Genomic DNA, 15,337 nt, shown 5'->3' on the forward strand with positions numbered 1-15,337 from the left:
CATCAGCCCTGTTAGAGCTCTCCATTCCCAAGACTAAAAAACCTTGGGGTTTATCTCATATTATGCCCAGTGGATCCCTAAATACGCTGAAAAGATTTGCACTCTCTTAAAAGCCACTAATTTCCCACTCTCACTGAAGTCCAAATAGCTATTAACTACCTCTGGAACCATATTGCAAAAGCCGCTATGCATGTGATGGACGAGAATGTACCTTCCCAAGTGGAAAGCGATGCTTTGGACGTAGCCCTGGCCGCTACCCTCAACCAGGCAGGAAGGTAGGTTGCATTATTTTCACAGACATAACAAGGCCATGAGCTCCAGAACCCATCGGTGGAAAAGGAGGCTCAAGCCATTGTAGAAGCTGTAAGGCACTGGAGACACTATCTGGCTGGAAGAAGATTTACGCTCCTCACTGATCAGCGCTCAGATGCATTCATGTTCAATAATGTCAAGAGGGGAAAAATCAAGAATGACAAGATTGCTACGTGGAGGATCAAACTCTCCACCTACAATTATGACATTCCCTATCGGCCAGGAGCTCTTAATGACCCTCCAGATGCCTGGTCCAGAGGAAGCTGTGCCTCTGTGCACACCGGCCAACTGTGGTCTATGCATCCTGGGGTCACCCCCATGGCTCATTTTGTCAAGGTGTGCAATCTGCCCTACTCTATGGAAGATGCCAAGGAAATGACCAGGTCTTGCCAGGTCTGCGCGGAGTGCAAGCCGCACTTCTATCACCCCGCAAAGGCGCATCAGGCCCTTTGAACGGCTGAGTGTCGATTTTAAGGGACCTCTCCCTCCATGAATGGGAACACCTTCTTCCTCTCTATCATTGACGAGTACTCCCGCTTCCCGTTTGCCATTCCATGCCCAGACACGTCCACCTTGTCCGGGTGAGTCTAGAAGGCTTTATTTCCTTCCTTGCTGATCCTCCCCATACTGGTCCAGTCCCCTTCTTAGGAAGCAAGACCGACCTCCTGGTGGAAAGGGTAAAACTACTCCATGCCAATCCCCGTATGCCTAGATGTCAGGGAAGGCACCATCTCCATCAGGGACTTGGCATCTGCCAGAACAGAGGGTCTATTGCCTCAAGTGCCCTGCGAGCCACTTTCATTCTCACCACTCCCAGTCAGGGCCTCAGGGGATCCGGTTCAGGAGGAAAGTGCATCCCCCTCCACTGTTGAGTCAGAGTCCTAGCCCACCTCTCCTCCCTCACAAGGGACCAGGAGACCCAAGGAATCCAAGGCCCCCCCAGTGCTGAGACACTCCACCAGGATCTCCAGACTCCCGGACCGCTTGAATTTGTAAATTTGTAAATAACTGTATTTTTTTTTACCACTTGTTTCTGAACCCATGTTCTCTGTCTTCATTCACAGATCTTAAATTCAACAGGAAGGGGTGAATGCATTCAGCTGGGATGCACTGGTAGTGTGTTGCGCTGATGGCTGGCCCCACCTCCCGGCTCCTCCCCCATCTGCCCACATATAACCCATGTTTCCCGCCTAAACCCAGAACCCTTCTGAAGACTACTGGTGAACCCTACCTATAGTTATAAGCTAATAAAAAGCATTTGTTCTCCCTCCAGTTGTGAGAGCTTTTATTCATGCTACACACAGTATATAACTACCATCCAGAAACTTTAGAAATTGGATTATAAAGTTAATTATTACTTCCTCAACCTCATGTTTTGAAATGGAAGCTTTATTTTATTATTTTGGATTGTTGTTCTCTTTTCCTTTCTGCCAAAAGCAGTTTTCTTTGTGTTCTTGATCAATGGTAATGTAATTAAATTTTAAAACTTTTGACACCGTTATCTCAAATTTGTTGAGAAATAAATGGTAGATGATGGCAAAAATGATCTTTGCCCAATGTACATTACAAGATAATGAGATAAAAAACTAACTGCATGTAAAGCTGAGTTGCCCAGTTACTCTGTCATTTTTAACCCTCTTTTGTCTTGCATTGATATTGTCATCATTTAATTTTCCATTTTCATTCCACTGCAAATGTTACATTTTGTTATTTTTTCCCCTCATTTTTATACCTGCAGTACATTTTAAATTTGTTAATTACTCATTGTTTCCCATTCCAAAATCAAGTTCATTGATATGAAACTTGCTGGCCAAATAACTCCTCTCAGTAACACAATGGCTAAATACTGATTCCAGATGCTGGAAATGTGAAGTAAAATAATTAAATGATAGAACTATTCAGGGGTCAGTCAGCTTCTGTAAAGTGAGATTAAATTTCAGAGCATGCTGAATGTCAATGGTTCTGAACAGAAAGAACCTCTGCCATTTAGCTGTTTTAATGTGAGTATGTCCAATTAAACCAGTCCCAGGATTCCTTTGATTTCAAGTTATTTTCGCACTGCTGATTTGGAGGCAAGTGGGAAGGCAAGTAACTTTTAACTATTTCACCAATTAATATTTTTCATTACTTGGAGCTGCTTAAAACTTATTTTTATTTCTTAAGTGTTCAATAATTTTGTATTTGTAATTACTTGCTTCAATTACAACCTTTCTGAAAATGTCTCTGAATGTCATGCGCAATGTCTGAAAATCATTCACAACTGTGGCAGGCTTTGTCGATTCTCAAAGTTTCGAGGATATTGGGGCAGAGTTCCTCCCTGCTGATACACTGCTGCTGAAGTCCTGGATTATTTGGGGCAGTGAGATTAGCTTCTACATCTGTATTGTATAAGATCCACGTGTGGCAATACTGGGAGGAGATATTAGGCCAGAAAGTTTCATATCAATGAACTCGAATTTGGAATGGGAAACAATGAGTAATGAACAAATTTTAAATGTCTTCTTCTTTTCTTTGGCTTGGCTTCGCGGACGAAGATTTATGGAGGGGTAATGTCCACGTCAGCTGCAGGCTCGTTTGTGGCTGACAAGTCCAATGCGGGACAGGCAGACATGGTTGCTGCGGTTGCAAGGGAAAATTGGTTGGTTGGGGTTGGGTGTTGGGTTTTTCCTCCTTTGTCTTTTAAATGTACTGCAAGTATAAAAATGAGGGAGAAAAAACAAAATGTAACATATGCAGTGGAATGAAAATTGGGAAAATTAAATGATGACAATATCAATGCAAGACAAAAGAGGGTTAAAAATGACACAAAAAAAATCTCATAAAAACACAATAGTGGATAAACTCAACAGGTCAAACAGTCTCCTTTATATTGCAAAGATAAAAATACACAACTAACATTCCAGGCTTGACCCCTTCAAGGTATGGAAAATGGTCTGCAGGCATTTTAATAAAAGGGTATGGGGCGGTGTGGTCGCAAAGGCAGGAGGTAATAGGTGGAGAAGGTAGGAAGGGAACAGCAGAAATCAAGGGGAGGAGGGATGGCTGGGTGAAAAGAGGGGAAGGGATGGAGAGTTGACATGGGAAAGGAAGGGAGGAGGAAAAGGAGAGAAGGTTATCAGAAGTCACAAAGGCTAGAGGTAGTAGGTGGAGAAGGGAGAAAAAAAAGATATCCCTGGATGAGGAGAAAATGCAAGTTGTAGAATCATTTTCTGAATCTGCCTAACTCAGAATTGAGGAGTATCATGAGGCTTATTGCAGTTTTCCAAATTCAACATAGAACTGCAATCACCGCCTTTCTTGCATCTTAAAACAACTCTCTGTTGCTTTGTTTCCCCAGTTCCCCAGTTCTGGTAGACTCTTTCGCTTAATTTCAAGGTTATTAGGCATTTCTATGCTCACTTGCCTGGTATTTAAACACAAACATCTAGGTTGACTTTTTTCTACTGCAATTTTATGGATTTTGAATTGGCTGATGAGGGCAATGTAGGAACTGCTGATTCTTCCACAATTGGGGCAGGAGGACACTGATGGCACAGGAATGGAGGCTTAAAATGTGATGTGCACTTTCTGCTGCTTGTGCAAGACTTTTTTGTGACCTCTGCATTTGCTTTATAGTTGGAACAGAAGCCAATCATTTCACAGGTCAAGCTATAACGATATAGCTGAACAAAGGTGGAATTTTCTCTTGAAACAGCAGGGACCTAGAATGATGAAGTGGACAGTAAGCTCAGGGTAAAACCAAAGGAAATATCAGTACTGATAACCTTGAAAGGCAAACACAAACACAAATTTTGTTCCAAAGAATGCAAGCTTATTATTTCATAAGTAGCCAATGCAAAAAGAACTATCTGAATTTTGGGCATAGCTGCCCAGAAATCAGATATACAAAGTGAAGTCCTGTTTCAATATAGCACACATATTTATGCAGTGTTTGAATCTCATCTTTTCCAATGTGGTCATTTCCATTTCTATTCTTGCAGACGTTACAACTTGCAGCTTCTGATGTTCAATGTCTCAGTTCCCAAATGCAGAAAAGCAGAGTCATCCAATATCAAGGTGCTGCCATAGAAGCTCAGACTCACAGTGCTTGACCTCTAACAGTTTAACAGCGATTCTAGAATCTGTCCTCCCACAGATAACTATTGTTGAGATTTTACCTAAGTGATTGTCAGTGTCTACATGTTGCATGAATCTTTAAGTGTTCCAAGATTTCACCACAATCACTGAGGTAGAGCTTTGCAAATGCCTGTGCACCATCTAACTCAGTGAGATGGTGCAGTACAAGGTTGGATCGAGTTGGCCTAGAGGTGCTACAATTTAACCTTTAAAACCTTTTACAGATTCCCAGCAATTATGTTGGAGTAACCATATGAAGGCTAATGGAGCATGCAGGGAGAAGTTCACCAATGAATTCACAAAGGTAAATGGCTACAGTCTGTATGTTTCATTTGTCACAGTCATTCAACATGGAACAGGTTCATTGGCCCAACTTGTCTGACTAAGTTGGCATTCTGGGCAAGTCTTATTTACCTGCATTTGATCCTTATCCTTCGAAACCTATCCATATCATGTCTAAAAGTCTTTTAAATGTCAAAACTGAGCTCTCTTTTAAAGTTTCTATTGGCAGCTCATTCCAGATACAGGCCAGCCTTTGAGTGAAATGTTGCCCCTCAGGACCTTTTTAAGTCTCTCCCCTCTCACCTTGAACTATGCTATAGAGTTTTAAAATTGTCTACCCTGGAAAAAGCACCGTCAGCACTCATTTTATCCATGCCCTTCGTGAATTTATAAATGTCTATAAGATCACCCTGAGCCTCCTGAGATTGAGGATAAGGATTCTGCTGAATGCCATCAGCTCATGATTAAATCCAAAATCATGACCAACAGCAAAATGGATGTAGATTCCAAAAGAAGGAAAGATAGACTAACATCTCTTCTGCTTGTCTCTGGATGACAAGGGAAAGAGATGAAAATGAGGTAGATGATAAAGTGGGTACATTGTACAGGTTAGGATCTTAATACAAGTGAGAAGCATATGGCATAAATAATGATTTGAGGGAAAGTGTGGAAGAAAACAAACAAGGAAAATAAATCAGAATAGGCTTACAGCCAGTTTAAAATTCAAACCAAAAGTCTTTTTGGCTGGCTGGCACCTAAATATTAACCTGAGTAAAAAAAAGTAGAGGAAATGCTGTTTACTTAATATGTTATATCTTCATTGATACAGTCAAAATCCCAGTGGAAATGGTAAAAGTAGAAATAATTAAACAAGTAAGAACTGATAAACAGGAGACAGTCGGAAGACTGACTGTGGAAAAACTGAAGTTAACTGATTTGAATAGTATGTATCTGAAGATGCCAAACAAAGAATTGGTGTAGTAGTGCAGGGTGAGGAGAATGGGGTGTAATTTACTGAAGTACTGGCCAAGATCTTCCAAAAAGAAATACAATTAGAAGTGGTGGTTCACAAAAGCTGCTCATTTGTACAACAGGATACTGATTAATCAGATTTTTTTCTTTCCTGTCTAATTCAAACACCCTTCAATTTCCCAAATTCCAAAAATCTACCTCAGCCTTGAATGCTCTGAATGGCTTCTCTACTGTAGACCTCAGAGATAAAAATTCTAAAGAAACAACCCTCAATAAAAAAGGTCTCAGCCCTAATCAGCTTATCTCTTATTTTGAGAATGCGTTTCCTGATTCTAGACTTTCCCAAGGAGTGAAACAGTCTCACATTTATTCTAGCGTCCCTATCTCCCTTACCTTCCTGTCTAGAGTTCCAAATTACCAGATACTTAATTCCCAATCATCTCCACCCTGCAACTACATTTCAGTAATGTCTGTAAAGAGTTTGTACCTTCTCCCTGTGTCTGCTTGAGTTTTCTCCGAAGGCTCCGGTTTCCTCCACCATTCAAAACGCGCCAGGGTATAGGTTAATAGGGTGTAAATTGGGTGGCGCGGACTCCTGGACCAAAATGGACTGTTACCATGCTGTATGTCTAATTTTTTTTAATTAAAATTTTTAAAAATATCATAACCCTTGTAATGTTACCATGTTCTCTGATCTTGTTTTGAATATTACAGGTATTCAGATAAAGTGCCCTTACACTCATTGTCCTTTTAGCATCAAGTAGTCTTGGTGCCTTTTGCATTTGACTTTTTTGTACTCCATTCTTACTTATTGCTTTTCCAACTTTTTCTTCGGTCTCTGCATTGCTTCCCTCTGTCTTTCTGCATAGATTAAATCTCCCTGCCATATTAGTTTAAACCCTCACCAACGGCACTAGTAAATAATCCCCCAAGGACAATGATTCTTATTCTACCCTGGATCAGACTGCACTTGGGAAAAGTCAAGGAAATTACACTGACTGAATTGCTTCACAAATATAACGTCAAAATACTACGTTCTCATTGTCTTCTTCTGTGCAGAAATGATGTTATAATTTATCATTGTGGTCATAAGGAGAGCCCTCACATCTCAAAAAGCCAGTTGGATCATTGCAAGAAACAAAGCAGACTGTACAAAGTAAGAGGTTTGTGGCTGCCATCTAGATATTAAGCAGTGACCATCATATTGTGCTGGTTATGGTCACTGGGTAACTGCATATTCAGAGTTTGTAGTGTACTTCAATGTTCAAATATGGGGGCTTTCATGCAACATGAGTGCAGTCAACAGCACCGCACTATTACAATGCAAGAAACCCTGGTGATTCCATAGGTTCTTCCTTCTCTCTGCCATGCAGCTGAAACCCTCTGTGACTTTTCTCATGCAAAGGCATGCTGCAAAATGAATTGTTTCATGTGTCCCAAGAAGCAGCATGGCAAGCTTTAAGGATGGAAACTGATGACCTTCTGTACTTTTAAAGTCTCTGACAACAAAGTCTTGGACCTACCTTCCAAATGCAATTATAGCTGTGGCTTGAAGCATAGCTCCATCAGCATCTCCTTTGTGAAATGGAGTCAGCCAACCCATTAGTTCTCGCTGTTGCAAAAGAGGGTGAAATTTTCAGTGAATGGCCTTGTTGGATAGGTTCTCCAATGGAGGATCTCTTCTCCCTCTTCAGACAGACAACCCTGCCTGATTGCATACTCCTCATTCTCATTTCATGGTGCATGCTGGTAGACTGGACATCAAAGCCTCCAATTCTGTGAGCAACGTTGTCAACATATCCTCTCTTCTGCAAAATCTATATGGACTTCGAAAGTTTCCATGAGATCTAGAAAAAGACCAACTCCCCTACTGACTCTAACTTGGTAAATTAATCGCAAACAAATTGCAAGGAACTTAAATGAAGTGGACCTTCCCTGCTGCTCCATGCTGAGTTTTTAATACAGGTTCAATGCTTAGCAATAGCTGCATCACTGAATTTCATTTTGAAGACTGGCATTAAATGGGCATTGCACACTGATCAGCATCCAAATCTGTCTGCTCTTCAGAATCTGGAGTGCGTGAGCATTATATGTTCTTTCCAACAAAGCAAGAGGAGTAGATTGTGCTGCAAATATGTAGTATGAGAGAAGCAACAAGCTGGCATAAGTTTGCATCTGTGGAACCTACCAATGAATGCTGCAGAGCTGAACTGAGTGTTAGGTGTTAGACGGTACTAACATCTTTCATATGTTTAAAAAATCCCAAAACACTCTGCAGACTCTCAGTTGTAGTTACAGTTCTTTGTTACCCAAATAAAATCAGGAACCATGTGATTTTGATGGTGTTGGTTATGAAATGAAATCTGACCAAGTCTTCTTACCAATTCTAATTCGGGTGCTTAAAGAGGTCCTATTTGCCATTCATAATGATGTTAGAGGATATATTGCTACTTACTCTCTTTTGATTGCCTGATGACTGTACATGGAAAAAAAATCACACTTTGCCCACAAACTGAAAAACAAGATGCTTTGTAAATCAATAATTGCAAATTTTCTCAAATCTTTCAGTGACACATAAGTGTTATAATATTTTCTAAGACTGTAGATACATTTTGAGGTCATCAGGGTTGCATTTCTTACTGCAGCGTATAATAAGAACTTTCATTTTCATGTAAAAATGTGGACAAATTTCACACTTGTCACTTAAAAGGAACCACTGATTTGCATCTGCCTTGAATTTATTGATGTTTTTAATTTCAGAGTTTCTTGGAATTGTCGATCAGTATAAAGGAGACTCTTGCAACCATACCAGGAGGAATTGCAATTTGCTTACAATTTATGAGTTCTGTAAAATTTTGATTTTCACTTCATCTTTGACTAAAAAGCCACAGAATTTTGACAAGCTATCTCTTTTGTTTTCCATTATTTGATATGTATTTTGTTTAAGTAAATGTATTTTATGTTTTAAAAATGATAATATTTTAAATAGAATCATACCTTCGATATGTTATACTTGAGATGATAATTTACCTTTATTTCAAGCCCAACCTTCATCCCTAACCCAAAACTTGAAGGCCAGATTCTGGTTAAAACAAAATAATTTAAAGCTTTATTTCCACTTGCCACAGCATGAAGCATAATCAATATCTTTAATATATTATTAACACCTAATTTTAAATGACCTATTCAATATATTCAGTCCAAAAGTTTTCATCTACACTCTGTTTATCTTATTTCTACTCATCCAATCTCAAACTAAGAAATGACAATGACATTGACAAATATTATAGAACCTATCATCGATAATATATTTTAGTCATTTGATATTAAAAATAAACTATCTCTGTATAAGTTAGAAAGCTTCTTTAAAAAAATAGCAGCATTTTTTTCTTTCCAGTAAGTATACTGGAAAAACGTGTTAGGATCAAGTAGTCAAAGAATGTTTTGCTCTAAAAGATCAGGATTGATCTCTAAATGCTTATCTTTTCATCTATTTAACCATATAAAGTAAATTCTTCCTCCCCCTCCCCCCAAGAGAGTAATAGATGTAGTGGACAAAGTTTCTTCAGTGATTGATAAATTCCAGTTCTAAAAATGACTACACACCTCATTACACCAATACTGAAAATCATGTTGCTCCTTTGCAGAATATAATAAATATAAATAGACAGCATCTTAAAGCATTACAAATATCCTGTGGAAAATCACGAGAATCTTGAGCCATGGTACTGTTTATCAAACAGCTGTTCACTCAGTAATAGTGGCCACGCAGACCAATACAAAATTAGTTTTCTTGTATGAAACCAATCAAACACATCAGCATCTGCAGCCTCATTCACTCTCTGCTTGAGATTTGTCTTGGATATTTCGAGGTAATATAATTCTGCCCAGAGACACAAACACTTCTCACCACAAGCTATAAAATTATTTGATTACTTATTTAGTTTACAGACAGCAATGCTATGATGCAGAACAATTTCTAATGATGTTGACTTCCATCATTACCTAAACAGAGAAGATAACACGTACATGTGCAAGTTTATGGCCACAGAACAAACATATTAATCTACATGTTTCACTACATAGAAAATATACATAAGGTGTTACTCATGGCAACACAGAGTGGTTCCAGCAACAGGTTGTCACATGACTCACCCCTCATTGAGACTTCAGTCTCTTCAGCGAGCTGCGGATGCCAACCGGGTGTCCAGAGGCAACTCGCTGGTTCACAAAGGTGAGCTGGCTGCCCAAGCAGCAGCCTTCAGGTAGGTCCTGGGACAGGGAAGGAAGGGTAGGAGTTGATTGAGAGACAGGGTGAGTGATGAGGAAGGCTAAGGAATTGACTGGAAGGGGAGGGGGGGGCCAAGCGGGAGCTGGCAATGGTCTACAGGACTGCTGCAGAACTGGGAGGAGCCCTCCCTCACCTCCCAGATCCACATTCAGGTAAGTATTTTTTTCAAAAACTTACCTTTATGGTGGCAGCCTCCAGCGGTCCCTTTAAGGACTGCTGGTTCGGCCGCATGTAGACACGGTTATCTTGAATGCAGCTGGCCCGGTGCCAGAGAAAGGAGAAGACCTATGCAGAGGAAAATTGTTATTGGGATTTCTAAAATAAAATAGGCTTATGGGCATGTTTAATGCTAAGAGACTTATCTGAATTTTATGTGCTTATTATTATGTCAGTGGCTGAAAAAGAAACACAGTAACTAAAAGAAGATGGAGTAAAAATGTTTCAACAATATATTGTATTCTGGCCAGGGACTGGCTGATTGATAGCTTTTCTTAAGTTTTCCCATGTTATTTTTGCACTTGAGCCATCCAATATTCAGGTCAATTTAATCCCTTACGAGTGGATATTCAACTACACAAAAATGTATCAGTGTCAAAATGATCCAAATTTTAAAAATCATACATATGGCACATTAACATAACTTTTGCATTTTTCCAGAACCTTCTAATTTGCATTGAAATTTGAAGGGTGGTAAGCAGAAATAAAAGAGTTGATTTACTGTGTTGATGCAGCTCATTGGTTCATCCAAACAATGATAGAATGAGGAGTTCTTACTTAAACGTTTATTTTTGGAAATACCTTGAGTAATAATCTTAAATCACAGGGAAAACGCTCAGAAGCAGATCATGGTCCTGTGTTTTAACTAACTGATCAGCTTGTCAGAAAAAAAATGTGGCTTGAGCATTGTCATGACAATCTGAATTTTAACCAGGTTAGGGGCAATCGAGTCCATATCTGGCCTTAACTGAAGCTGGAAGGGCAAAGCGTCTGGAAGGTGTGAGTAGGAAATCCCTTAACTGCAAGTTCCCACACATAAAAATGAGACAAGGCAAATGGACAAGGAAAAAGGGAAGCCTCTGTTTTTTAAGGGGTCCCATAGTCTATTTGTAGGGTAAGGAGGAACACTCCTGCTCCTCATTGCCTAAAACAGCTTTTAAAATAGCAAAAATAGACCTACAGAGATTCTACTTCTATTACAGCCAGGTTTCACTGGCAGATCCAATGGTAGGATTGCCTTTGGGAGTGAGCCCTCATTTATCATGGACATGTGGCTGAACAAGAGACCGCAAGAACACAAATGGCCTGTATCAACACAGAGAAAAATTATGGAGCCAATTTGAACACCTTCCTGAAGTGGGCTAAACTGAGATTGAAGCTTTGAAATTTTCACCCCACCCAAATGTGTTGTACTTATCATCTACTGGCCTCTACAAAGCAATTGCTGAAACAAATTTATGAAAAATTTGCATAACAACTTGAGAAAACTGCATATTTTCACCATTGGATATGGCTTTATGTCTTTCACAGGTGTCATGACTCACCTTAACATATGTAAAACTCAAGATCACTTTACCCTGATCTTACTAGTCTGCAAAAGTCATCAGTAACAACTATTAATAACACTTCTTTCATTCAACATATGTATTAATGGTCTTCAAAGAGAGTCTGTGCAATTTTCTGACATTATAATAATTATTTAATTTTCTTTTATGTTTGCTATTATTGGTTATTTCTAGCAATGTTGATAAGAGAAATGAATATGATAAAGTTATAATTAATAGACCCGTTACACTTGCAATTTAGGTGATCAAAGTATAATTGACCAGAGTCATCAGAAAATCTGTCCCACAGTTAGAGGTGTATTTTATTCCTGCTTCCCAATCATCACATTATTGTATTACATTTACAGTCTATTAAACAGAATACTTTTTCTGCCTTGGTTGATCAACATGACTGAACTTCAGTGACACAAAATAAAATTAAATTAGGAGTCATCTCATGGCCTCCAATGCAAAACATAATCAAGCTGTCATGAAAAAGAAATTGTGTGATGTTAGAATATATGTAGTTTAGCAAACAAAAGCCAATGAAATTGTAATAAAATACATGAATGCTTTTGTGAGCTTCTGGTATTTGCCATTACAAGTATCCATTTCCGTGCTAGTTCAGCAGATGTTTAATGGTTTTCCAGTTACTGTAGAGCTCCTCAATGCTCTGTGGTTAGTAAGGGATTGCTTAAGGTGGTATGTGGGTGGAAAGAAAAAGTTTGAAAACCACTGTTTTAATCGTACCTAATTGACTCGTTATGTGCACGGTTTCATAACTCCAAAGGAAATGGGCCAATGACAATTTTTCTCAAGCAAAATATTTCAGTAACAATTGGGTGTAGAGCAGTGATTCTCAACCTTCTCTTCCCACTCACAGACCACCTTAAGCAACCCCTTACTAATCACAGAGCACCATGGCATAGGGATTACTTAAAGTGGTCTGTGAGTGGAAAGAAAAAAAAGTTGAAAACCACTGAAGTAATGCTTCTTTCGTGCAAAGTGTTTGCGAGCCAATGTCTTGTGCAATCAAAACTTGCAAGATCAAACAGTTGTCAAGCTTTGCAGTTAGATAACCAAGAATAATTTGTGGAGGCACAACCATGGAACCTATCAAGGAATTAGTTAGAAAATTATACATTTCATTAATGTTGGTTATAACAATTTTTGTAGCTTCACCCCTTTCCAACAAATAAACATGGATGCTAGTTTCCATGAAGGAATTACAACTTAAATTTCAATTCGCCTTTTCTGTCCACTCACGTTTCCTAGCTTGCAGGAAGTTTTCAGGATTTTCTTTTCAGGTTTAAGTTTCCCACTCTTACATATCCTTTTTATGATATAGTGGGAGAGGAGAGAAGAGAACTTTAAAAAATCTTTTCATTGGTGAGTAATGTTTGTTCCTTCTTTGTCAATCTCTTTTTACATCTAGTAGTGAAGTAAGCATCAAAGCTTTACAGGATGACTGCAAAAATGGGGCCATAATCACTAAACTACATTTCATTCATCTGTCATTGAAAAGTGTTTGATTGACATGTTCAGCCAAGAATTAAGTCATTTGATGGACCTAAGGTTTGTAGGAATCAAGAAAAAAAGAATTAAGTCCAAAAATTTTATTGACTACTGAAATAAGCTTGGAATAAGTGATGTACAGATAACACACAATGAATATTATCTGGTTTAATAGAATGGCATTGAGAATTTATGCCCCTTGATTCTACAAGTTTAATCCACTTTATTGTTATATGTATTGCAATTTGTATAAAAACTTGGATGATACATTCATTACATTTCATGGTCCTTACTCTCTTTTCTGTTTTGCAATGAACCTCATAAACTATCAACAAGTTGGCAATGCCTGTGACAAAGCAGAGTGTGGTGGAGTGACTAAGGAGTTTATTTTTAATGTGAGGGGAGAATTGACAGTCAAGTGGCATTTTCTTTTTATATTGATAGCATTTAATTGAAAAGTTCTTAAAAGCTTAAAGCAACGGAACACTTTGAAAGTTGGTTCATGGCAGGTTGTGCAGTAAATGCAAATTCATAAAGACACATCTCAGAGACTTAGATTCATGCATTTGTTTCTCAGTTTGTCGTCCAATATATTAGTTACTATACTTTGTTCATTGATGTGTACATAAAACTGCTTTGGATCCACACAAAAGTAGCACACATAATTTTGTACTTAGAACTCTAGATTTCTAAGTATCCAAAATGATATTTTAAAGTCAAATAAAACTCACTATTTATAATTGCTAAATTTTCTATCCAATCAGAATCTTCACGTAATGCTTACATGCAGGGTGGGGGTGCAAAACTGAGCGTGGGGAGGGAAGGGGGGAAGCTAACTGGGCTGAGGGGGAGCGGGGATAGTCAGGTTTTAACATTAGGGAGAGCACAAAGCCACAACCACTACTGTGCACACACATTTTGCAACTAACACACACACACTCGCACTGCAGGGGCCTCCCTATTATCTGAATGGGAATAGGTCATTAAATTAGAGGTCAGCTTTTTGGCATGATGTCTGCGGAGTCGGTAGGGCTCGAGATTGCAAAGAGTTAACCAAAGATTCCATTTCGACTCCAACCCTCTCTGACCAAGTTGGCCACAATGGCAACACTGATCTTTACCCTTATCTCTGGTTGGTCCGCGATCTCATCCTGTCCCTGCCTTGTGGAGCCTCCTTGCTGCAACATAAACTGTCGCTGATGGTTAACGAGGAAGGCCTATGGCTTCTACACAATTCGTCCCGCTACAGAGCTGGACGGGAACCCCGGCATAGGCCGAAGCGAGGGTTAGAAATCAGGACTCGGGCCTCGGGAGCTTCAGTCAATGGAATCCGGTGTTCATGTGGGGTAGGCTGAGGGGACAGGGGAGGGTGGGAGTCGGGACTCTGGCGTCAGGAGCTCTGGCGTAGGCTAAGGGGAGGGTTCAGAGTTGAGCATCAGGAGGGCCCGGTTCTGAACCCTTCCCTCGGCCTACCTGAACTGTGAGGCACAATTTGCATATTAATTCAGTTTTTAAATAAAACAACATTTTACTCACAGCTCTCATCTGTAGGGCTCTCCCTCTCCGATTTACTGTTCAAGCATAAATCTCAAATTCTTTTCGCTCCTTGTGTTCGTGGCAATTCACGCATGCATGGCATGCGACCCACCCAGCTAATAGCTGAAGGACTGAGAATGTGCCCAATCAGCAGGAAGCATACACAAGGAGACAACAGGAGCAGATCATTGCGCCTGTTTTTGAACTGTGAGACCATGGCATCTCTTCAACAGTGCCCCTCTGAGGTCTGCACCATAGGTGGCTGCCTTGTTGGCCTAATGGTAGTGCCATCCCTGCTTAAATGTATTTTGTGGATATCCACATCATAAATGTTAATGTGTGCAATATTTTTTTCTTCCTGTACTACTATACTTCAAGCACACCAAAGTTAACTAGTCACCCCCTCATTCAACTAGTTTGTTGATCCCTTTTCTTCTGAATATTTCCAATCTCAATTATATGAATCACCGAGCTACTTTGTCAATTTTGCAGGATTAACAGCAGAAGAATCCCGCAAAGATAGGATTTAACAGCTTGAGTATCCTTCACCCAGTGAGCAAGGTGCAGAGGTCAATGGGCCCCGCAAGGTTCTTCAGCTATTACAATCAATGATTGGAAAATCTTGTAAAGCCCGTTGACTTCCATGGCTGATTTCCCTTAAGTCTTACTGGCAGGCAGGGCTTTGTGCACGGAGCACAAATTTCGCAAGACACATTGAGTTTGGTTTTCTCATGGGCATGACATAAATATTTTTAAAACATGATTATTTTAC

General features: G+C 39.6%; 1 protein-coding gene across 19 annotated transcripts in view; it reads right to left on the reverse strand.

The window, feature by feature from the left end:
• dnmt3ab (DNA (cytosine-5-)-methyltransferase 3 alpha b) overlaps positions 1 to 15,337 on the reverse strand; it is a 569,168-nt gene that overhangs the window by 448,198 nt on the left and 105,633 nt on the right. For 17 of the 19 annotated variants that reach the window (XR_011340476.1, XM_069886520.1, XM_069886524.1 and 14 more), the window contains one exon: positions 10,151 to 10,258. The exons of the other annotated variants lie outside the window; for them this stretch is intronic. Coding sequence is in view for 16 of the 17 variants with exons in the window: in XM_069886520.1 (XP_069742621.1) it covers positions 10,151 to 10,258 (108 nt within the window). In the remaining variant the exon portion in view is untranslated. The remainder of the gene's footprint in view (positions 1 to 10,150; positions 10,259 to 15,337) is intronic. 19 annotated transcript variants of the gene reach the window in all.

The sequence above is a fragment of the Narcine bancroftii genome, chromosome 6 (genome assembly GCF_036971445.1).
Source record: "Narcine bancroftii isolate sNarBan1 chromosome 6, sNarBan1.hap1, whole genome shotgun sequence".
Classification (NCBI taxonomy): Eukaryota; Metazoa; Chordata; class Chondrichthyes; order Torpediniformes; family Narcinidae; genus Narcine; species Narcine bancroftii.